The sequence below is a fragment of the Artibeus jamaicensis genome, unplaced genomic scaffold (genome assembly GCF_021234435.1).
Source record: "Artibeus jamaicensis isolate MK-2021 breed Jamaican fruit bat unplaced genomic scaffold, CSHL_Jam_final contig_414, whole genome shotgun sequence".
Lineage (NCBI taxonomy): Eukaryota > Metazoa > Chordata > Mammalia > Chiroptera > Phyllostomidae > Artibeus > Artibeus jamaicensis.
In genome coordinates, this window is record NW_026521822.1 from 6,232,760 (window position 1) to 6,256,228 (window position 23,469).

The 23,469-nt window shown below is 40.6% G+C and overlaps 1 protein-coding gene across 14 annotated transcripts in view; it reads right to left on the reverse strand.

Moving 5' to 3' along the window:
- DGKH (diacylglycerol kinase eta) overlaps positions 1-21,207 on the reverse strand; it is a 215,304-nt gene extending 194,097 nt beyond the window's left edge. For 7 of the 14 annotated variants that reach the window (XM_053665422.1, XM_053665419.1, XM_053665424.1 and 4 more), the window contains exons 1-2: positions 20,886-21,114; positions 13,577-13,780 (exon numbers count right to left, since the gene is read on the reverse strand). In XM_053665422.1, coding sequence (XP_053521397.1) covers positions 13,577-13,780; positions 20,886-20,945 — 264 coding nt within the window. In that variant the 5' untranslated portion in view covers positions 20,946-21,114. Of the gene's footprint in view, positions 1-13,576; positions 13,781-14,186; positions 14,381-14,433; positions 15,216-20,322; positions 20,492-20,599; positions 20,634-20,885; positions 21,115-21,153 lie in introns of those variants that run through there. The other 7 variants (XM_037131674.2, XM_037131683.2, XM_053665420.1 and 4 more) reach the window with 7 other exon arrangements.
- Positions 21,208-23,469: the final 2,262 nt, after the last annotated feature.

The window sequence follows — 23,469 nt, forward strand, 5'->3', positions numbered from 1 at the left end:
CAGAAAAGAGACACCTGCCTTTCTTTGTCCTTGAAAGCTTACTCCCAGCTGCCACATAGATGCCACTTACTTGAGTTTCTCCCTGTATGCCATGGGTGCCTTTCAAGCTGCTACCCTGGTGCAGGCACTCAGGAGAAGTAAGTCAGAGTAAGTCTGTGTGGGGGCTTTTAAAGAGGAACTGCCTGGAACTCCTGAAGTTTCTTCAACCAACTCAATGCCCACTGGTTTTTGCAGCCAGCAGTTATGGGGACTTATCTTCCTGGCACTGAAACCCTGGGCTGGGGGCCTGGTGTTGGACTGGTACTCCTTGTTCCCAAGATATCCTTCTTGAATTTTTTTTATCAAACAAGTGTGGATGTGGGATCAGCTTGTTCCACATCTCTGCCCCTCCTACCAATTTGGATGGATGTGGTTTCTTTAATTTCAGTTTTCAGACTTCCATTTAACTCAATTTCTGACAGTTCTGAGTGATGGTTATTCTCCAGTTTAGCTGTAAATTTGATGTGGTCATGTGAGGAGGCAAGATGTATTTACCTATACTATACCACCTTCTTGACCAGACATATTTTCAGACGTATTTTTTTAAAAACCTGGTTGTAGAATCATTTTATTAGAGATATGAAGTTGAGAGCCACAAAAAACTTCAGATTTTTCTACCCATCAGTAACAGCTAAGAACAACCACTCAATCACATCTTACCAATTACATCTGAACAAATAAAAATAACAGATAACCTGAGATTCTATGATACTTAGGAAGTGTTTCAACAGATGCCCATTTTAACAAGAGGATTGTCTGAACTACATGCCATTTATTCACTCTTCAAAAATAGCTTGCATTTTATGATCAGATTTTACCATAACTAAAACTGCCTTATTTAAGTCCCCTGCAGAAATGCTGTCAGGAAGTTAGTTAGGATTATACCCAGACCTTACAAGGAGGGCATCATGAGGACACTGCTCATGTACATGTTGACATAGTAAAGGGGAGCGTCTGCTTCATCCCTCTGTGACCCACGTGGAAGACTGACCACACATGTCTTCGAGACCTAGGAAAACCTTTTTTTCCTGCTAAAATCTAGAGGGCTTTTTCACCACTGACAATAGAAATTTTTTAAATGAGCTTGTTGCCTTGGTTGCCAGAAAACTTGGGAGCCAAATTTATAACTCATCTTTAAATATATTCATATGTATGGGGGGGGGGAACAGACAACCTGCTCTATAGACTAACCTAACCTTCTTCTTGGTCTCATAGTCCTATCTATATTTTTACCTAAGCTTAATACACAGTATGGAATGTAAACCCCTTTGAATATTTTCAGCAGTGTAGGTAAATAGTATATAAAAACAAACCAGAGAGAGAAAAGGAAATAGGGGGTATTCCAGGTCAGTGAAATAACACGTGCAAACACTTGAAGGTAGGACAGTACCTGACTGCCTTGTCAACAGAGAAGAGTTTGACATAACTGGCCATAGGATGACAGTGACAGAAAACAACTGGCAAACCAAGGCACTAACTCTGCCTGGGATACTCTGACACCAGATATCTGCATGGCTCAGAGCTCTGTTTAAATATTACCTCATCAAAAAGAGTCCTTCCTGGACCAACCAAAATACTTAGTACACATGCATACATACACCAATCCATCACTCCCTCCCCCCTGACCTGTTTTATTTTCCTTCATTATGCTTGTGAACATCTGCTATTTTATACATTTGTTTACATATTTATTAACTTCTCTCTCACTTGAAAATAAGCTCTCATAAGCAGGATTTTTTATGTTAATTTGCCATTACAACACAAACAATTGTACTCAAACACTGGTTGAACGGACAGGTAATTTAGTATCATATTGAGAAAGACCTACCAAGCTGTGCTAAGAAATTTAGACTTTATCCCAATAGTAACTGACAATGCCTAAGAGTTTATTAAAAATATATTATGATCACACTTCTCCTTTATAAGATAACTCTCTAGAGAAGGAATAGAGAATGACTACAGAGAAAATCCAAGTGGTAAATGATACAGGTTAAGTAAAGGTTAGGATAAGCAGCAATGGAAATGGAAATGAAGAAATGAATTCACAACAAACACATGCAGCAGACAGGAAGAATGTATCATAATAGTTAAATCAGGCAAGAAACAAGTCACCTGACAGATGAGTGACCTTGGGCAAGTTATCTAGTCCTCGAGTTCCTTATTTCAAAAATGAGGGTAATTGTACCTATCCACTTGTTAGTTTTTTAAAATATTTTATTCATTTATTTTCAGAGAGAGGGAGAGAAATATCAATGTGTGGTTGCCTCTCATGTGTCCCCCAATGGGAACTGGCCTGCAACCCAGGCATGTGCCCTGACTGGGAATCAAACCGCTATCCTTTGTTTCACAGGCCTGTGCTCAATCCACTGAGCTACACCAGCCAGGGCCCCACTTGTTAGTTTTACTGTGAGGATTAAATGAGATGATGTATAAAAATACAGAATTGCCCGAATTTGGGGAATGCTGACTGAACTTTGTACACTCCTGTATCCCCAGGTCCCAGCATTTCCCTTCCCAGAGCAGGCAATGAATGCATATTTGCTGAAGGCAAATGAAGTTCATGGAGATGATTAGCAAGACAAAAAGTCAAGGGTGACTACAAAGCAAATCCTTCCACAAGATATAAAAGTAGTGAAACAAAATCTGGCCTGGAGATGGAAAAACGGTGTAATACCTACTCAGTCTGAGAATACAGAGGCTGAGATGGCTATGGAACTACGTTTAAGTGGCTGGGAGAAATGGGAAAACATAGGTCCAAATCTCAGGAGAAAGACTGCTACACTCTTCCCAATAGTTGAAGCCTAATCGAATCCATCAGATCCACTAAGGAAGGCACAAATGGAATTAAAATAGAATCCTAAGAAACAGACACATTCAGCATTACCAAAAAGAATCAGGGATAGGCCTGACTGGAGTGGCCCAGTAGCCAGTTCGATTCCCAGTCAGGGCACATGCCTGGGTTACAGGCCAGGTCCCCGTAGGGGCACACAAGAGGCAACCACACGTTGATATTTCTCCCTCTCTCTTTCTCCTTCCCATCTCCCCACCGAAAAGAGAAAAGAAAAGAAAAGAGAAGAGAAGAGAAGAGAAGAGAAGAGAAGAGAAGAGAAGAGAAGAAAAGAAAAGAAAAGAAAAGAAAAGAAAAGAAAAGAAAAGAAAAGAAAAGAAAAGAAAGAGGGATAGGGGCAATAAAAACATATTAAGAATGATAAATAGAAATTTAAACCTTGAAAGCAAAAGGGGACGATATGAAGGGGAAAAGGGGGTTAACAATGTCATAACTGGCACGGAATACACTAAAGTGAAAACTAAAAAGGGACCACTGGATTTTGGCAATTAGGTCATTAGTGATTCTTGCAAAAGTTCTTGTGAAGTGGTTTGGGCAAAAACCAGACAGTTTGGACTGAAGAGAAAAGAGGAGTTGAGAAAGGGGAAACTGGAAAGTATATGTAAGGAAGGTCATTTCAAGATCAAGATTTGGCCACGAAAGCACATAAAAGCCTACTTGGCCAATTATTTCCATTATCATCTCCAAGTCGTCATTCATTGACCCTTGTGACATACATTACAAACAGGTTAGCTCTTACTAAAAATCATCAAACAGAGCAAGCCTATCTTCACTGCACCTGCAGTATGAGTTTTCATATGTCCAAAGGGTCCTTCATGGTGGCAAAGACACATTTATTACAAAATACTGATGTGTTCAAATTTAACAGTTTTCTCCCTTTTATCAAACAGAAAACTTGGGCCAATTATATAGTGCACATGCATATAACCAGCACCTAGATCCTGCAATTAGCATTTTTCTATATTTGATTTATCACATATCTACCCATTTGTCCATCCCTGTATTACTCATCCAAACAATGGTACGTGTTCCTCTGGCCTTTATTTTCTGCAAATTTCCAGATGGATCCAGCTGCCTAATCAGACTCAGGTTTGATCTCTGTGGCACGATAAGGTGGTAGTGTAGTTTCATCATGAGGCATATGATACCTTTTTTGTAAAAATAGATTTCTTATTTAGAGCACGTTATAATAGTTCTATAAAGCCTTAGTCTATGTATCCTACTGCTTAAATTATTTAGAAAACACGTAAATCGTAAATCAAGAATAATTAAGTTATTGCGATTTTATACCAATTTTTAAAAATTGTAATAATCAGAGATACAAAAGCATACTCTGTATTTCTTTTTTAAATTATATTTTATTGACTTCTTTAATCCTCATTACCACCTACAAGGTGGTAATGAGGATTACCAGAAAATCACTATATCCATTTTGCAAAATGCGGAATCTGAAGTTCAGAGAGTTGAAGTCTGTTGGTAAGAGTATGCTTACTGCTGTTAGCAAACAAAGTTGAAAGCTCAGGGGCTTATTTTCCCTCTGGTGTCACAATGCAATGTGATTTGGGGGCAGGAGCATTAGAGGCTCTGCTCCATAAAGTCGTAAGGATTCCAAACTCCTTCCACTTGATAATCTACTCTAGCTGGCAGGTGAGGGAAGAAAGAACACGGACAGCCCCCAAAACAGCTTTACAGGCCAAGTGACAAACATTACTCCCACTCATATTCCACTGGCCTGAACTCACCTACATGCAAGGGGTAAATGAAATCTTCCTGGTAGACCAGGAAGAACAGAAGAAATACAGATACTGATGAACACGGCATTTTCTATAATATTAAGTAACATGACTAAGGTCACTTAACAATACATGAAAGAGCAGTGAAGTAAACCCAACATTACCTAACTATTTCAAGGAACCTTGCTATTCTATGCTGCTTCTATTTCATTTCATTAAACCCAACCCTTAATTTCAGCATTTCTGCAAATGATGACAATGAATGGTTATAATGTGTGTGTATTGTTCATCTATCTTTTATTGTCTGTCCTGCAATCCCCTTTTCAAATCAGTGGTTTTGTCTCTCTGAGGTGCATACACATAAACAAAGCTTGGGGAGCCCTCTGAACCCCACCCATGCTATGAAGTACATGAACCCCAACTAAGAATTCTTCTCTATAGTACCTTACTTTCTAACACAATTAATTTACACCCCACTTTCTATCTGCTCCTGCTAACTGCTCCCCCAACCTCATTTCAGCCCCACCAACCCCCTTTTCGTTGTAGCTTCTGTCTTTGCAGATGCTGTTCCTGCTACCTCCGCTGCTCTTTCCCCAGAGGTCTGCATGGCTCATTCCCTCAAAACCATTGCTCAGATATCATCTTCTCAGGAACACCTCCCCTTCCCACCTCACTCCTACTCCCATTCATGCTTTATTTTCCTTTATAGCACTTCTCACCTTATAAGACATTATGCATTTCACACAAGGTTTGTAAATTCTTCTTGCATTAAAATATGAGCTACATGAGAGTAGAGATTTTTGCCTATTTTTTTTTCTATACAGCTCTATCCCTGGCACCTATGACAGTGCTTGGAATACCATAAAAACCTTTCTGAATGAACTGAAGGGCAACATAGGAGTAAAAAAGAGAAGCCATGCACAAGTAGATGCATGGTATTGGCATTGCTCTAGTTCTAAAGCCAATTCACGGGAGTCCACTGTGCTTCACAAATTACAGAGATATTATATATTCATATACATAGAAATAGCATAACATAACTTTAAAGTACTATCTATGTTAGTACAAATAATCCAACTCAAAATAGTATACCCACTGAGGTATATGCCTTGGCACCTTTTCTTACATAAATAAAAAGGATAAATAAAAAGGAGCTGGAGAAAACTGAGCCCCAAAAATGTCATTTTCATTTCTTAGCTAGTTAAAAATAAATTTTACTCATATTTTTCTTCAACTATGCCTGAATAGGCCGAAAGGAAAATTACTTCACATCATTCTTTTTAACACTATATCATGACCTTTTAAAAAATAGCATCTTACCTCATGGAAGTGAAACTAATAGTTTTCTTTGAAAACCTATTTGAAGAGTTTGAAACCTATAAGGAGTTCTTCTAAGTATATCCTAAACATCGTTTCAAAGAATTCCATGATTCTCTTAATAGTAATTAAAGTCAATATAAATTTCAACTGAAATTTTTTATTCCAAATTTTACTTTTATACACATACTCTTAAACTTATCACATAAGACATGGAGTTCAAATTCAAAAAGGCATTATGAAACCTGAAACACTAGTGAGAAATGTTCACAGATTTAAAAAAAATACTAACAAAGATCAAGGCAGGAAGGAGGAAAAAGGGAGGGAGAGAAGGAGGAGGGCAAGAAGTGAGCAAAGGGGAAGAGAAGTGAGGACACAGCCTCCACACACCCGTACAGTACATTGCAAGTGTAAAGTTCCAAACACAAGGAGCTATGGGACTACTCAAAGGAGGTGTCTGGAACCCCTCCACTGTATCCACTCTGTGCCAAGGGGTTCAGCATTTAGAAGACCTGATTTTGAGTTCCAGGCCTGCCATTTACCCAGCAAAGAGTCAAACTCGGTGGTAGTTTTACATGTGTAAAATTCAGATTAATTTCACACCACTGTTAGATAAGATCATATATCAAAACTACCATATAAACAATAAAGCTTTAAGTAGAAAGGCATTTTTAAATTTCTGACATAAGTGCTCCAAGCTTATATAAAAAAAGATTTATTGTACTACACTATATTCTGGTGGTTTGAAAATGTCCTGGTATTCAAACAGCACTGCAAGATTAGAGATTCCGGCTTCACAACTGACAAAGTTAGTCGTATTTCCTTGTTATCAAACAAAAGCCTAACAGTCTTTCAACTATCCTCACAATAAAAAAGCACAGGGGAGGAAACTATTACCATATATGTTCATTTGAAAAAATAAGCAACAATCTAAATTAGAAACAATATACATTGAATCCTAAATTAAGGCTACTATTAATAATGGTTAAACCACCCATTGACGTTAAACCTCCCATTGACGTTAAACCTCCTAACAAAACCAAAAATACAAGTGTGTTTTCAAGTAACTTTATATTCACAGAGAAAAATACATGGTACCTAACAAGACCAAACACATTTACCAAGGGAAAATGTAATGTTCTAACATGTTATATATAGTCTTTGTAAAGGTCTATTTTTAGACATAAAACCAACGCTTTAATTAAAATCTTTGCTTATAAACACATTTCCTGAGTAAGTAAGTAAAGCCTAACAAATCCAATATGAGTTAAACACTGTACCCTAGAAACAGACAGGAGTCCGAGTCATTTACAGCAGCAGTTTCATGTAACCTTTCATCAACTCCCACCACGGCGGCAAACGTGCAACCTTAAGCTGAGTGAAAGCTTTCCAAATTTAGATACTTTCAAATAATGCATCTGAAGTTATATGTAAAGGCTTAGTAAATTATTTATTATGCCTCTTATCTTTAATAATGGGATATCATGTTTAATTGGCAATCAAAATGGAAAGAAAGCTGTTATACCATATATTACTGTACCAAGACTCAAAGTTTCCAATCTATATTTAGCTCACAGTAAAATGGAAGCAAAGACGCAAACCAAGCTAAAAATAAAACGTTTTACAAGATGAGATTTTTAAATGGATTGAAATCTAGCTTTATTTGGTCCCTTACATGCTGACTGAATTTAGTAGTGCTTTGCAAACCTAATTTTCCACCATGTAGAATAAGGGTCAGCAAACTACCTCCCATAAACCAAATCTATGGGCATATCCTCCTGGCACTTGATTTTGTACAGCCATGAGCTAAGAAGGTTTTTACATATTTAAATAGATTTTTCTTAAAAGAATATTTCTCAACACATGGAAATTTTATAAATTCAAATTTCAGCATATTTTAAGTTTTGCTGACACACAGCCACCCTCATTTACTGAAGCATGGTCTCTGGCTGCTTTTACACAACAGGAGAGCTGGGTCATTTTGTCTCACAGACTTTATGGCCCACAGAGTGGCAAATACTTACTACCTGGCCCTTTATAGAAAGAGCTGACTTCTGCCCTAGATGAATGTTAATTATTCTTATTTTTCAAAATATCTTCCTGCTCATCACCTATCAAAATGTAAAAGTTCCTACTTGCCTCTCCTATCATATTGAGTTTCTGAACAATAAACCTATCAATATTATTTATTTGCATTTCTTAACAATCTTCTGGCCATGGCTTGGTTTCTCATCCTATTTGGATCATTACCCAATCCAGTGATTCCACCCAGAACTGTTGGTAATAGTTTTAAATAATATTTTCTAATCTATGATGTTTCTGTTTTAAATGCTGGATGTAAACCATTATATTATGCTGCCACAATTTGAAAAATGCAGAGCAATTTTTCTCTAGTCCACTTTACCTACAGTTTATGATAAATGATGTTTTAAATGCACAAACTGCATCTCATACAGCAGTAAAAAATACAAATCAATATTTTCATATACTGCCTTACCATAAAAATACAAGAGTTTATTTTTATATCCTTCATGTTGAATAATAACCAAGGTACTAATTGAAAAATGTGGTGATTATTCTTTTCTTAATGGGCTTCAACAGATGTCTTAATCCAAGTGTAATGTCACAAAGCTCTGGAGAGCTTTCCAGTGTTTTACTTAGGCAGGTTTAACCTAAATTCAGACTCATTTAAAGATATTCAAAATTAACTGTGGGAGACATGTAAATGTCAAAAAATAAATGAGACCATAATAAACCCATTAGGATATATTTTTGATACATGAAGCTTCAAGACCTTGGTAATGTCAGAAAATGTAATTGAGACGGTTCTCATTTGTTTATACTATTAGCTTATGATGGGTGAACAATCCTAGACCATAAATCCAACCAAAGGTTCCTCTAGCCATTCCTGAAAAATGAAAGAAAGGCCATGGTATTTATGAGTGAACAAAAAGCAAACACATCCTCCTTCACATTCATGTACAAAATCAAGCTGGCTGGAGTTTGTGTTGGCATTGTTTCAGAACGTCTCATCCTCAGGAAGTACCTGTGAAATTCTCTACAATCATAAATCAGAATGTAAAGTCAACTACCTCGGGGCAGGATTAAGACTTCAGGAACACAAGCCAAGGGTAAAGAGAGAGAGAGAGACTACAATGAGTTCGTTACAGCTCCCTTTGGCGTCCCCACATCAACACTATTTCCACTTTTATATATGTTTTCCCACCCTTTGGAGAAATAGAGGCAGCCATAAAATGATCTAGTGCACAGGTGGCAAACACAAGGCAAATCTGGCCCTCCACCTTGTTTTATGCAGCCCAGCACCTTATTTCTACCAGGCAGCAGTGCTGAGCTATCACTTAACTGTTTAGGAGTAGTTGCATTTGTACAGTCCTAAAATTACATTCAGCCCTTTGAAGGCAACCAGGAGGCTGATGTGGCTGGCCCCCAGTGGAAATGAGTTTGACACCCCTGATCTAGTGTTTACCACCTGGGTAGCTAGATGAAACTATCTGAAATTCCACTAAGCTATTACAGAGAAAGGAATCAAGTGAAAAACAGAAAAAGAACACCAAAGACAAAGAAACCATGGGAGAAATGGATAATGAAGAGATATATAATATGGGGATATAAGGAGGGTCCTAGAAAGTACATGAGGATTTTATTAAACCACACTAATTTTAAAAGCATGCAACTCTTATTCTTCACTTAGAAAGTCATCATATCCAGCGGGAGAAAATAAAATCTGAGATTAGTGCTGTCCTAAAATAACACCTATTTCTTTCCATAGGGAATTGTTTAATTAAATGAAGATCTATCACATTGGGATGAACCATATGAAATTTCCTATTTTTGTCGATTTTTTCCAGGTTTACTGAGATGTAATTAACAAGTAATATTGTACATACTTAAAGTATACAATGTGATAAGTTAACAGACATACACACTGTGAAATATTATCAAAATTAAGTTAATTAATATATCCATCATCTCACAATGACCTGTTTTGTGTGTGGTAAGAGAATGTTTAAAGTTGTCCTGGCTGGTGTGGCTCAGTGGATTGAGTGCCAGCCTGTAAATCAAAGGGTCACTGGTTCAATCCCCAGTCAGGGCACATGCCTGGGTTGCAGTCCAAGTCCCCAGTTGGGGGGAACATGAGAGGCAACTACACATTGATGTTTCTCTCCCTCTTTCTCCCTCCCTTCCCCTCTCTCTAATAATAAAAAAAGAAGAAGAAGAAGAAAACAAAAAGAATGCTTAAGAACTAGCCTCTTAGCAAATTTCAAGTATACAATATAGTGTTATTAACTAGAGTCACTATGTTGTACAGCAGATACCCCAAATTCACTCATCTAATAACTGAAAGTTTCTACTCTTCGACAGGGACCTACTCATGTCTCCCACCTCCCAGCCCCTGGCAATTACCATTGTACTTTTGACCATTTCTGGCTACCAACATAGCAACTGCACTTAGTTCAACCTAATATAATGTAATACTTTGCCATTAGTAAAAAGAAATTATCTCCATATCATATTTCCAAACAAACAAGACACAGCATGTATATAGAATGTTCCCGTTAGTGTTTTTTAAAGAAATATGTGTATGTGTATAAACATTTTCTAGAAGCACACCAAGAAAATGTCCTCTGAGAGGGAGAATAGAAAGTCTGGGGTGATGGGAGATTTCATTCAATATCCTCCATTCACCAAATATCCTCTCTCACACTCTTTGAATGCCTTATATGATGAATTACTTTTTCGATTAAAAAAAAGTCTAGACATTTTTCAAATACCACAATAAATTAAGTTTCCTTACTAACATTCAAATTATTTAAACATTAACCAGTATTTACAATAAAAGATAACACTTCAAATAAGGTAATTACTTAAAGTTAGTGGCCTTTTTTCACTCCAAACCTAAATTAGATGCCTAATAGTTTTAGGACCCTAAGGACTTTAATGGCAACTAAAATAAACACTACTCTTAACAATAATATCTCTATATATGAAGCATTATATGTAACTATATACCATGTACAGTCATTCATTTAAGAATTTTTTATCTGTGTATAACTCATTCTGCTGTAAGCCCTCTGTACATCTATGCATAAATGCTTTACAAAGAGCATACATATGCATACTATAATATACAAGCATGTATACATGTACATAGGTATGTGTACATGTGCTACACATGCCATCTCAGGCTACTACTCAACCAGGATCAAAGATGTGACTAGTAACCCCAACCTGTCAGACATGATGGCCTCTCTGTCTATGTTCAGGATGTAGGAGAAGAACTACTGCTGTCTTAAAAACCAGTAGGTCTTGGCTTAGTCCTAAGGCCTCTTCTTCTCCAGGATCTTACATATTCTGTGGAAGAGATCAAGCAAGTATCTGTCTTTTTCTAAAGATCTTTTCCCTTAACTGTTATCTGGATCACAATCAAGACTGGAAACCAATATTAAATCTAACAGTTCTCATTCTATTAATTCCCTCACTCTTCTTGCCCTCTTCCCTGAGAATCAGCATACATGCTGAAGAAATGCAACAGACGAGATCTGTGGCATACATGAACAGTCTGGATTGGGAGATATGGGCAGGCAGGGAGGCTGAGGCTCACTGCTCTGAGCAGTTTTAGGCCCTGGTCTCAGGTGTGTTTATATGAAAATACTGATTAACTTACATGCACTTATACATGCCAAAATAAACTTCAAAATTTCTGAAATTACATACATGTCGGGAATTTTAAGATTTTATTTATTTATTTTTAGAGAGGGGAAGGGAGGGGAGAGACAGACACTTCAATGTGTGGCTGCCTCTTGTACGCCCTCTACTAGGGACCTGGCCCACAACCCAGACATGCGGCCTGACTGGGAATGGAACCAGAGACCCTTTGGTTTGCAGGCAGGCACTCAATCCACTGAACCACACCAGTCAAGGCACATGTTGGGAAATTTAAGGAACATTTCATTTAAGGAGCACTAATGATCTATATTCATAGCAAAATATATGTGTTCAATATTTTTATCACAAAGATGAGAAACTAACAATAAATGTGCTTTCTGAATTTACTCTTAGTCTCAATTAACATGCTTTTCCCCCATACCATAGGTAATATCAAACTTACAGAGTAGCTATTACTCTTTAAGCTGTTACTATGAGTTCGCAAAATCTACAAATTTTAGTGTACTCCCAATAAATTTGTTGTTTTACTGTACTCAATTCAAATTAGAGCCATCTCTAAATTTTCTTTCAAACTGTATAAATTTACTGGGTAATCTTAATATAAGTATGCATGGAATGTTAACTTTATATAAATACATAAAATATACTATTTTTAAAAACCTGCCATTTTGCCCATCAATAACAATTTTATGAACTATTTTTAAAAATTAAGATTTCAAATGTTAATGAGACTGTTAGGAAAGTTCCTATCTTGTTAGCCTTAATCTTCTAAAGACATATTAAACCCCATACCCTTAATTTATCACAAATGATATAAAATTCAGAAGTATCACTATTAAAAAGAATTATAAGCTAGACTCTTAAAAAATTACTAGAGCAATCCTTTACTTTTTACTAACAATAATGTTAAAAGCATGTGTTCTTATATTTATTTTAGAAAAACAGGAGGCAGTCTAATACAAACGTGAGTCCATAGGAATATACTAACAGTTATGTTTTCAAATAGGATCTATTGACCTTAGAAAACAAATTCTAATAAACATATAGAATAAATTAACCTTTGCATAACACAAATCCAATGATTTTATTAGTTTGTCTTTCAAATTCCTCATTAAAGTCTCCCAGGGATAACAGACTCTATGCAATGGTTTTTAAACTATGATGAAAATTAGAAAGTATAAATTATCCTTCAGTCCTAAGAATTTGCTATGTGTATGTTCACAACCAAATGAAAACTCTCAACTTTGAGCTCTGACAGATCAAAAGTACCTGCTAGATAACAAGAGTAAAGCATGCTAATCTCCATATAATACAAAAATACTACCTTTCACTATTAAAAGTAACCATAGGTATGTTGGTAAAATCTGAACTACACACTTAATGGGAAACAACTGGAAAGCCTGGCCTGCTGCTACTTGAAAAGCGCAGGGTGCGGATAACCAGGAGTATCTTTTACCAGTGGCGTCGCACAAGGCGTTCACCTTCCAAACCGAGACAGGAGGCGAAAGGCCTGTGAGGTGTCACCTCCCCACCCTGTAAAAGTGGGCCAGAGAAGGGGCAGACTGCTGCCCGCAAGAAGCGAAGGTGAAGGGGCACTGCAGCCCTGGCTCCTAAGCCTGCCCTCTTCTCCCTGCACAACGCAAAACACTCCACAGAACTACTGCTCCGCCGGGAGGATCAAAAATAAAGACTCCTTTTAAGTTCCCCGAGCAGGAACTCCACAGCGCCTCTCTTTTTCCCACGCTCCTGCAGAGCCGCAGCTCCAGGCGCCTGAACCCCCTGGAGTCCATCCCTGCTGCCTCCTACTGGCGCCCGGGAATCCCTTCTAGTGGCGCCTCGGTCCCCCACAATTGCCGGAGCGCCGGTGCGCTCCCGCACCCCAGGCAGCGAGTCTCTTCCACTCCCGGCCCCGCCGCGCCCGCCTCGTACACTCCCCTCAGGCCCGCCTCACCTTGGTCCGGATCTGCCCCGAGGTCGACACTTTGCGGATCAGTTTCTGGGGTCCCTCTTGCTCCGCTTCGCTGTCAGACGAATCCTCTCCGGGACCTGCGGAGGCAGCGGCGGGGGTGATCACAGCACTAGCCCCGGCAGCCGCTCCTCCTGCGGCCCCTGGAGGGGGGTGCTGGCTGCCGGCCCCGGCCATCCTCTCCGACTCCTGCGGAGACACAGCACCGCCCGGAGGGGGCGGCGGCGGAGGTCAGTGGGTGGGCTCTGCCCTGGCGGGGCCTGGAGTCCCGAGCAGCTGCCGCCGCCATTTTCTGCTCCCCCAGAGGGCGCAGCGGAGGAAGGGTCTGCGCGGCTCAGGTGCCTGCCCGGCCCTCCACCCGGCTCTGGCCAGACTTGGGACCCCTGCGCACCCAGCCTCGAGATGGTATAGGGGTCCTGACCTGTAATACGACTAGCGCGGGTAGAGGGTAAAAGTGACTGAGGGAAAAGGACTTCCCACTTCCCCCAGGGTCTGGGGTCCCCAGGATGGACGCGAGGGTGGGGGGAAGAGGGAAGAGGGGGACGTGTGGGTGGAGAGAAACCCCCGCAGTCACCCCCAGAAAGCCCGACAGTACCGACGCCCCGTCCCTGGTTCACAGGCAGCAGAAGTAGAATGGCCCATGGGGTAGAAAAGGAACCTAGAGTTTCTTCCCCACCCTTTTGGGTGCACCCCACCACCTCCTGGTCCCAGAACCTCCCCAGAGACACTTGGACCTCTACAAAGAGCTCCCACTAGATAAAAGTCGCATCCGCCCCCAAAATGCATGTACCATGCCCCTTGCCTGTCTCACGACCCCCCAGCCTTCCTCCAATGAACCACACCTCTCCCGTCTGGGGTTCAGGTCCTTTTCAGCGCTACCGACAGTGGCATTCAGTTTCTGGGCTACCCCCACTCCCATCCGGTACACACGGAAGAAGAGCATTTTCCGGGAGGTTCCACTCCATTCTGATAACTTTTCGTTCAGAAAGAGCGATGCCTTTGGCTAACAGGAAACTGGGAAAGACGGGAGAGAGAGCAGAAACAACAGAGTACTTGCAGTCCAAGACGATAGAATGTAAAATAAAGGTCTAAGCTGAAGCGCTACCCGTGGCTGCCTAGAAGAAAACAATGCACCGGAGCCATGTGAATACCAGTGCCCAAGCACGAAAACACTGGAAGTCCTGGGAGAGCCACTCCCTAATCCGAACTAGAGCAGAAGGAAATGGGATCAACAGGCTACAGCTACTGCTGACAACTCGTCCCAAGCGAGTTGGATAAACCAACACTTGGGAATAGCAGCCTCGAGGGCCAGTTGTGCGTGCACCGAGTCAAAGAACTCATGCAGGTATGGGACGCTGGGAGGACCTAGGGGAGAAAATACAAAAATTAGATTCTTGTCGTCCACAGGGAACTACAAATTGGTGTTAGCTAAATTTTAAAGTCCACGACCGGCAAAAAAGTCCCTGCCAGACGGTGGAGTCCCTTCACATTTCCTTAAAGCAATCTTTCATTTGTCCATGGGCCTTCAATACCCATTTGTATTTTTTCAGTTGTCATGACCTACTTTTTCAGTTAATACAACCTTTAACGGTAGTCCAAACTAAGATTTTATTGGATATTTTTAGTTGCAATACTACTCCCAATAATTTTATTGCTTTGTCAAAAAAACCTAACAGTTCTAAGAGATTTTAAGAAAGTTTCAATCCCAATGCTGTATATACACACTGTAGATGAAATTCATCGATACTTTAAAAAATGCTGGTTTGTTTGAATCTTCAAAGACAGAAAATTGCCAACAGGCAGTACTAATTGATAGAGGTTACTTCTGCAGCTTCAGTTGTCTTCTTTAGTCAGGGAAGGAGTTGGGCAAAATAAACTTTAGGCACTTTTATATCTCTGTAATTATGTAATTCTATCTACAAGGAATATTACTAAGCAAAAATAAGAGAAAAAATAACAAATCCAAATAATGGCCTTTATCCCAACCTAGCTCTTTGCTCACTGGTAAGCCCAGTGGTTCCACAATGTGGACAAGAACACCTAGTAAAGGGCCCTTTGAAAGAAAAAAAAACTTAGTTCAATCCTCTTTTAATTAAAATAAAGAAACTGAGGCCCCAAATGAAGAACTGGAAGCAAAGTCAAAAATCTCATGATTCTTACCCTGACTGGTGGCTCAGTGGGTTGAGTACTCTCTCAAAATGGGAAAGGTCTCAGTTTGATTCTGATCAGGGCATATGCCTGGGTTGCAAGCCAGGTCTCCAGTTAACAGGTGCAGGAGAGGCAACCAAGCTACTGATTTATGTTTCTCTCCCTCTCTTTCTCCCTCCCTTCATCTCTCTCTAAAAATAAATAAATAAGATCTTTAAAAAAAATTGTATGATTACTATTCTAATGTTCTAGTCACTTAACTAAGCTATATATCAGGAGTTAGTCTTGTCAATTATGTTTCTATTCATACGTAGGCTTTCAGGTTTTATATAGTAACATTCTTCCAGAATCTAGGCAGAAAAAGGGTGATTAAACTGAAAGGCATTGTTTAATACCCATGCCTATTCATTCTGTGATCTTAAAGAGAGAATTGAATAAACCTCTTACTCGGATTCAAACACAGTTACTGCTTAAATATATTTTAAAAGTTTCAAGTACAAGAGCTGGACGATTAATACCTCAAAGTAAAGGTAGTCATTACTTCATAAACATGTAACCCTACAGTTATCCCTGCTCTTCAAAGACTCCTGAAACAAGTTCTAAAACTTGATTGTGACTTTGAAAGCACAGCCAGTCTTAGCCTACTCATGCTAAATAAATGATCCCTGCTCTACAATTTCCCTAGCACATAGAACGCTCAGAGTGGAAATACTGTGTAGGAAGGAATGTCACTTCATTTCCCACAAAAGACAGCTTATGAAAATACCCTTTTTTCTTCAGGCATCTCTACTGAAGAGTAATTTTTTTAGTAATCCCTAACTTAAGGTACCTGACCCACTAGCTTCTTCTCAGGTCTTGTCTGTAAATTAGAAGTTTCCAAAATGAACAACCCATCTGTATACTGTCTATCTGCAGTGCTTCCTACTTCCCTTAAAATGTAATAGCAATGTCAAGAACTCAATATTTTCAACCATTTTAATGCAGCTCAAAATGGCAACTGACATGAATTTCAAATATGCAGTATATTACATTACTTCTTTGACGTACATGGCTTCCTTGGCATTTTTCTTGGTATTTTCATATTTTCAAATAATTTCTTAGATGTGTCTTACATAATTCTTTTATTATTGTTACTTTGAAATCTTTGGAACGTACCACAAAAACACTATTGAAAACTTGGACATAAGCCATGCAGACACCGCATTTAGGACAAAATGGAAATAGAAGGTACCACAAAATCAGGTTTCTACTCAAAAGGGCTTCCTGCCCCATTAAAAAAAACCCCACTACACTGGATATATATAATAGCCAGTTTTCTCATACCAGCTTTATAAATATTAGCATGTTACTATCTATAAACATTTTGAACTATTATTGATCATTATAACAGAGGTTTGTTATCTATTTGTGACTTTTTAATCCTGTATGTTCTATGGCTTTATGTTAAACATTTTACCATAAACATGTAGAAGTCTACATTTGTATCCTGAAGAACCCAAGTAGAACTTTAAAAACAGACATGTTCTGAGACTCACGTTCCTAACCAACGGGAATCATGCAAAGAACACTGCAGGTTGAACCAGTACAGGCCTGGTTTCATCCAAACCTCAAAACTACTTCCGTAATACACTATCTGTTATACATTTAGAATTTAACATTCAAAACTTTACTGTACTGAAGTAAAGTTCATTCAGGTACTTGTTACCTGAATGAAAAAGATTGAGATTAATCCTGAAATCAACTGCATGTATATATGTGGTCAGCGCTCCACCTAAGGTAAAATCCTTTTGTCATCTAGACCTAATGCATAAATATACATATAACCTCTCATTTATATTTTGGCCCTTTTTTCTTTGAAACTCTTCCTGCCTAGTTTTCCATGAGTTCTGAATAGTTTCATCAGAGCCAACGAGATATAAAAATCATTGGACAACTCTAACCAATGTGGCTCAGTTAGTTGGCTAGGCATCTTCCCACAAAATGTCAAGTTGCCAGTTGGATTCCTGGTCAGGGCTTGGTCCTGTAGGAGTGTTTAGGAGAGGAACCTGATCGTTGTTTCTCTCCCTTCTCTTTCTCCCTCCCTTCCCCTCTGTCTAAAAATAAATAAAAATAAAATCTTTTCAAAAAATCATTTAGACATTAAAAAAAAATTTTTAGTAAGTAAAATATACCCCAAGATCACTCTATTGCCTAAGAACCACTTTGCAAATGCTCCCACACTTTTTAAGTTTTGGCTATTATTTATGAGTAAGGGTTGTTTGGCTATCTTCCTACCCACTTATTCCCACAACCAAAGTATTTTTTAATTGATTAGAAATTTAGGTAATGCCTCTATTTCCACTAAGTTGACTACATTCTGAAGCTAGCATTAAAGAAAATAGAGATACCTGAATGCTAACATTTATCTTCTTTCAGGCCCAACACCCTAGGTAATGATATGGCTAGCCATTTATTTATATGCCCTCACTTAACTAAATAACCTAATTTCACCTTCAAATAAAAGAACGCCACAGACATGAATACATTTCAAGCAATAAGTGCTATTCTCTTTACTATTATTCACCATCAATTCCTAAGGTTATGTTTACTTTTCTGTGAATAGTTCCATGTAGAATCAAAACATCCTATTTTAGATTCCACCAAAAAAAAGAACAAAAATAAATCCTTAAATGTATGATGTTATATGCAACATGGGATAATGCAACAGGATCTACATGTGAACACTGCCTGTTTGATATTGGATAGCCCAATATCAAAATCTGTATGTTTAATTTTCATAAATATAAATGAATATACTTTTATAGTAGAGTATTGCCTACATTTGAATTCTATACACCTATATTAAATTATAAAAGCAAATTTGAAATGACTGTGAAATGGATACGAATCAAAGCAGGTGTTTCCAACCCAAGGTCTCGGAGGGTCCACAGACTAGGCTTCAGTAAATCTGTGTTTCTCCTGAAATTCTATTTAAAATTTAATATGTATGTGATATAAGAACATTTTGGGGAAAGAGTCTATGCCTTTGATTAGATTCTTAAAGATCACTGATTGAGCCCTTCAATGTCCAAGGAAAGTTCAAGACTGCCTGATTATAAGGGATTTTGTGTACTTTGAAAACATATTTAACCTGGTATTTCATCTGTAAGCTCCAAACAACTGAAATAATTAACATTTAAATACTCTTCTTTCCCTAATTTATCCCTCCTTGTACATGCCACTTCTCAATAATTTGGATAACTTACTTTTTTAAGAACTTAAATCCACTTTATTAGTTCTTAGACTCTGTAGTCATACATGTATGGCCACAGTTTCAAATAAAATCACTTTGTCAAAAGTATCATTTTATGCAACATACCTGAGATCTCTGAAGATGCTTTTTTGTCCTATCTCAATGTAAACCATTAACATATATGAAACAAGACACTGTTTAGTTAAGAATATACACTCAGGATTTAAGGATTGGTGTCTATGCTGTTAGCTGCTATATTCAACAGTCCTGAAACATGATAGGTGCTGGATAAAATATCTGTTGAGTTAATAAAAGGCCTTCTGTGTTAAAAAAAATAAATAAATCTAACTTTTAAGAAGAGTTCTGCAGTCTGGATGAGTGTCACAGTTCACTCACACATTTGTATTAGGGCTCAAGTTTTAAAAGGTAATAAATAAGCATTTTCATTTTTGTCATTTTGAGATGTAAAACAAAACAAAAATAAGTTTCTCTGTATATTTCTAGGCACAAAGTAGTTCTGGCACTGGCACCCTAAAGTAAAATGGATAAAACTGGGTATTTTCCATTGTGATTGGTGGAGGCTTAAAGTATCGAGATCCAAAAGGACTTTATATAAGAAAGTCTAAAAGTAAAAAAGTAACAAAAACAGGTCACTGAATTTAGTTCTCAATGATCTTTCATTTAAACTTAAAAACTAAATTCTGTATTTAATTTCAAGATAATTTGATCCCCAGTGATAATCACAATAGAACATGAGCAGATGGGCAACCTAACAACATGTTCAAATTTACAAAAGCAAAGACAGCTGCAGATGCAAAAGGATCAGAGTCCAAGGACACTCATCAAAGGTCGGGAAGCAGGGGACAAAGAACTTTGTACTCTGGGCAGAGAAGGTGGGAGTGTGCATATTATAAAAGGAAAAGGAGAACCAAGCCTAGCACCTAACTTAGAAGTTCTCAGCAGGCAAGGGGCCAGCCTGAGAAGACACGCGAAGTCCCTGGGAAAAAGTATCTGAACCCGTTAAAAAAGAGCATGGGTGAGCCCAAAAATTTCGAACAAGACTTTTCAGACAGGTTCAAGAATTTCACCAAGGCGGAGTAGCAAACATTGAGGCACAGCGTGGAAAACCAAACTTTGATGCCAGGGAAAAGGCAGCCCACATACGCTTACAGAGCTCTGAGTGAGATGGGGATTCCGGGGTAGAATCCCTAGAGGACTGTGAGGTGGTTTTGTCAGGGTTGGAAGAAAGAAAGGAATTAAAGGAAACATCCAAAGCCGCCTCCTCCCGTCTCCTCTTCATTCTCACAAACACAATACGCACACACACGAAACTCTGGGTCCTTAAAATTACCCAACCTCCGCGATGCATGTGCAGCGAAATCGAGGTTGGCTTCCCGCTTCGTCCCAGGCAAAACCCTTGAACCCTAGAAACGCCCACGGCTTTTGCGGACAACCGAGTCGGAGGCGTGGTTCCCGGCAGCCAGCCGCGATCACCCTCCCAAGCACGGGTCGTGAGGAACCTGCGCGCCCAGGTGACCGCCAGGGCGCGGTCTCGGGGAAAGAAACCGATCTCCTCCGCGCCCCCCAGGCTGGCCCCGGAGCCTGGATTTCTCCTCTGCCCTACTTACTACGCTCTAAAATCAGGTCACAAAGTTGGTAAGTCGAGGAAGCGCAAAAACGTCCCCTCAGAGCCCTCGTCAGCGATTCGCCAGCGGCCCCTCGAGAAGAACCTCTGTAAGCGGGACAAAGGCGCAACGGGCGGCGCGTGAGGAAGAGCCGCGGCAGCGAAGGAAGCGTTGCCCCGGCTGGGAAGCAGCTGGGGACTTCATCCCGGGCCATTTCCTGAACGGAACACGGCCCGGGCGGGAGGAGCAGAGGAGAAGTGGGAGGGGGTGGGCGCCGCGCGGTACCCACCGGTTCCTCCCAGGCCGGGCAGCGAGCGCAGGGCGCGGGGTACACGTGCTGCGGCTCCATCGCGCCGGCCCGCGCCCGCCGGCAGCCCAAGCGCGCGGACCCGGGCCGCCGCCGGGGCCGCTGGATGCGCCTCCCACGCCTCGGTCCTCTCGGCCGCTGTTGCCGTAGCCCCAGCTCCCGCCCGGGGCCAGCCACCGGCCCTCCCGCCGTCTCTGGCTTCCGCCGCGCTTCGCTCTCCCGCCCCCGCTCCGGTCCCTTCCTCCTCCACCTCCACCTCCTCGGTCCAGCTCGGCTCGATCCGCTCCCCTCCGCCGCCGCCACCTCCCACAGCCCCAGAATCCGCCCCTCGCTCCTTCCTCCGCCTCCAGCTCCCTCCCATTTTCCTCCCCGCTTCCCGCCCCTCCCCCTGCTGCCCACTCGTCCCGGCGGGCGGCCTGGGACGCACGTGACCCCCCCGTCAGGCCTTATAAGGCACGGAACCGAAAGCGGCCGCCGGGTGGTCACAGGGACGGGGCGCCCAGGAGTAGCCCTTCTGGGGGTCGGCTGTCTCGCAGCTCAACTGGCGCGGCGGCGGTCTGTAGTCCCGACAGACCCCTCAAGCGCCCATCTCCCTCTCTTCCTCTCTCCCTCTCCGGGCTTGTGCAGCCTGCGGCCGCCTTGTTCCCAACGCCGGCTGCCCACGCAGCAGGCACCTCCCCTACTCACGGCGCCGAAGCTTGAAAAGGAATCGCACTGGACCGTACCGACCTCAACAGAGCAAGGGAGAAAACTGCACTCCCGAACCTCTCTCGAACCAGCCGCGCCGGGGGTGGTCTATTCATTGTGATGTTAAAAAGATTGCACACTGCTTAGCTTCCGAAAGTGGTTAAGTTTGAGACAGTGCTTCTTTATTCATTTTTTTCATCATTAACGGTTTTCCTGGAAAGAAAAAACCAACTCAGGAGTTGATCTGTCTTCCAGTTCGACTATTACATTCAAATTAGGAACCCTTTGAAAATGTTACAAATAGCTTTTCCGATCATCTTTTCTGGCTTCTAAGTCTGTTTCCCTCTAGTTCCAATCTGAAATTGGCTTTCACATGTCATTTCCTCTTGTGGACTTCCAGGCTCTTTCTATCAGCATTTTTCCATGGCCCCTAATGATGTCAAACACAAACTGCCCATTTTAAAAGCAAACTAGGAAATTGAAAACACTTGATCAAGTCTGCCTTCAGTCCTCACCTCCTCACAGTCCTGCTCTTTGGGAGATAAATTCCTATCGACCTCACATCCACATCTTAATCTGCCACTCGTTCTTCCCTGCAAACTGACTTCTGTGGAATTACACAGAGAGGACCTTGACAAAGATCATGTGTGGCTTTGAAAACGTTCTAAACCATTGGGTTTGGGGAGGAGGGGTGTCCCAATTCTCTTCTTATTTAACCTATCTGCAGCATTAGTCATTGGGAACCAGACTTTTATCCTTGAAACTATCCCTTTTATTGGCCTCCATGATACTTCCTTCTCCAAGTTCTCTAACCGTTTCTTCCTCAGCCCCTTTGCCACCTCTTCCATGTTGGAGTGCCCAGATAATATGCCCTTGGCCTGTTCCAGATCTGCCCGGTCTGTCCAGATCCACCTATGACTTCAACTGCCAACCATGTGCTAACTCATTAATTCCTGTTCCTATGCCAGATCTCGAGTTCTGTAAAGGCAATTTCTTTCCAGAAATTTCTACCCAGACATCCCAGGGGCCCTAACCTCAGCTTGACTGAAACAGAAGTTAACTTTCCTCCCAGCTGGCTTCTCTCTCTCATCTCATTCAGTAAAATGTCTTCACAATCCACCCAGACACCCAAAGGAGAAATCTGAAAATTGTCCCAGGCTCTCCATCTCCATCCCATTGCCTCCTCCTCACACCACATATTCCTGTCTATCACCTTGCCTCCATTTCAGTGTTGTTCCTGGTTTCAGGGCCTTTGTTTCAAGCCCCTGAGACATTGTATTACTTTCCTTATTAGTCTCACTGCCTCTAAGGTAGTTTGTAACTCTACCCCTGCCATCTCTTATGTTGTGGCCAAAGTGAGCCTTCTAATACAAAATCATGGGAGTCATTCTCTGGATAAGCCCTTCAGATGGCTCCCCATTACCTATGGATGAAAGTCCTAATAACTTATCCAGTATCATTTCCCCAGTCTCATTGTATACTCTGAGTTCCTCACATGCAATTCCCTATCAAGCCTGTTATTTTTATTTGTGCCCTCTCATGGAATGCCCTTTCTCTTACTCCAGCCTGTCCAAATACCTGCTCATCTTTCAAGATTCAACCTAAGAATCACCTTCCTGATGAAATTTTTTGTCCCTGATGCAGGTTAGAACTGGCCACTCTTTCTAGACTAAATGTACCCTCTCTGCACCATTATGCCTTAGAAGACTTTATCAAACTGATTTTTACATACAATTTCTCTAATGACATGTATCTTCCTAGTTCTCAGTACAGTTTCTGATGCATAATAGGTGCTTGGTAAATGTTGGATGAATTAATTATGTGTTAGAATTTTGATATATATATATGGCTATAGAAAAATCAGTTTCTCATGCATTAT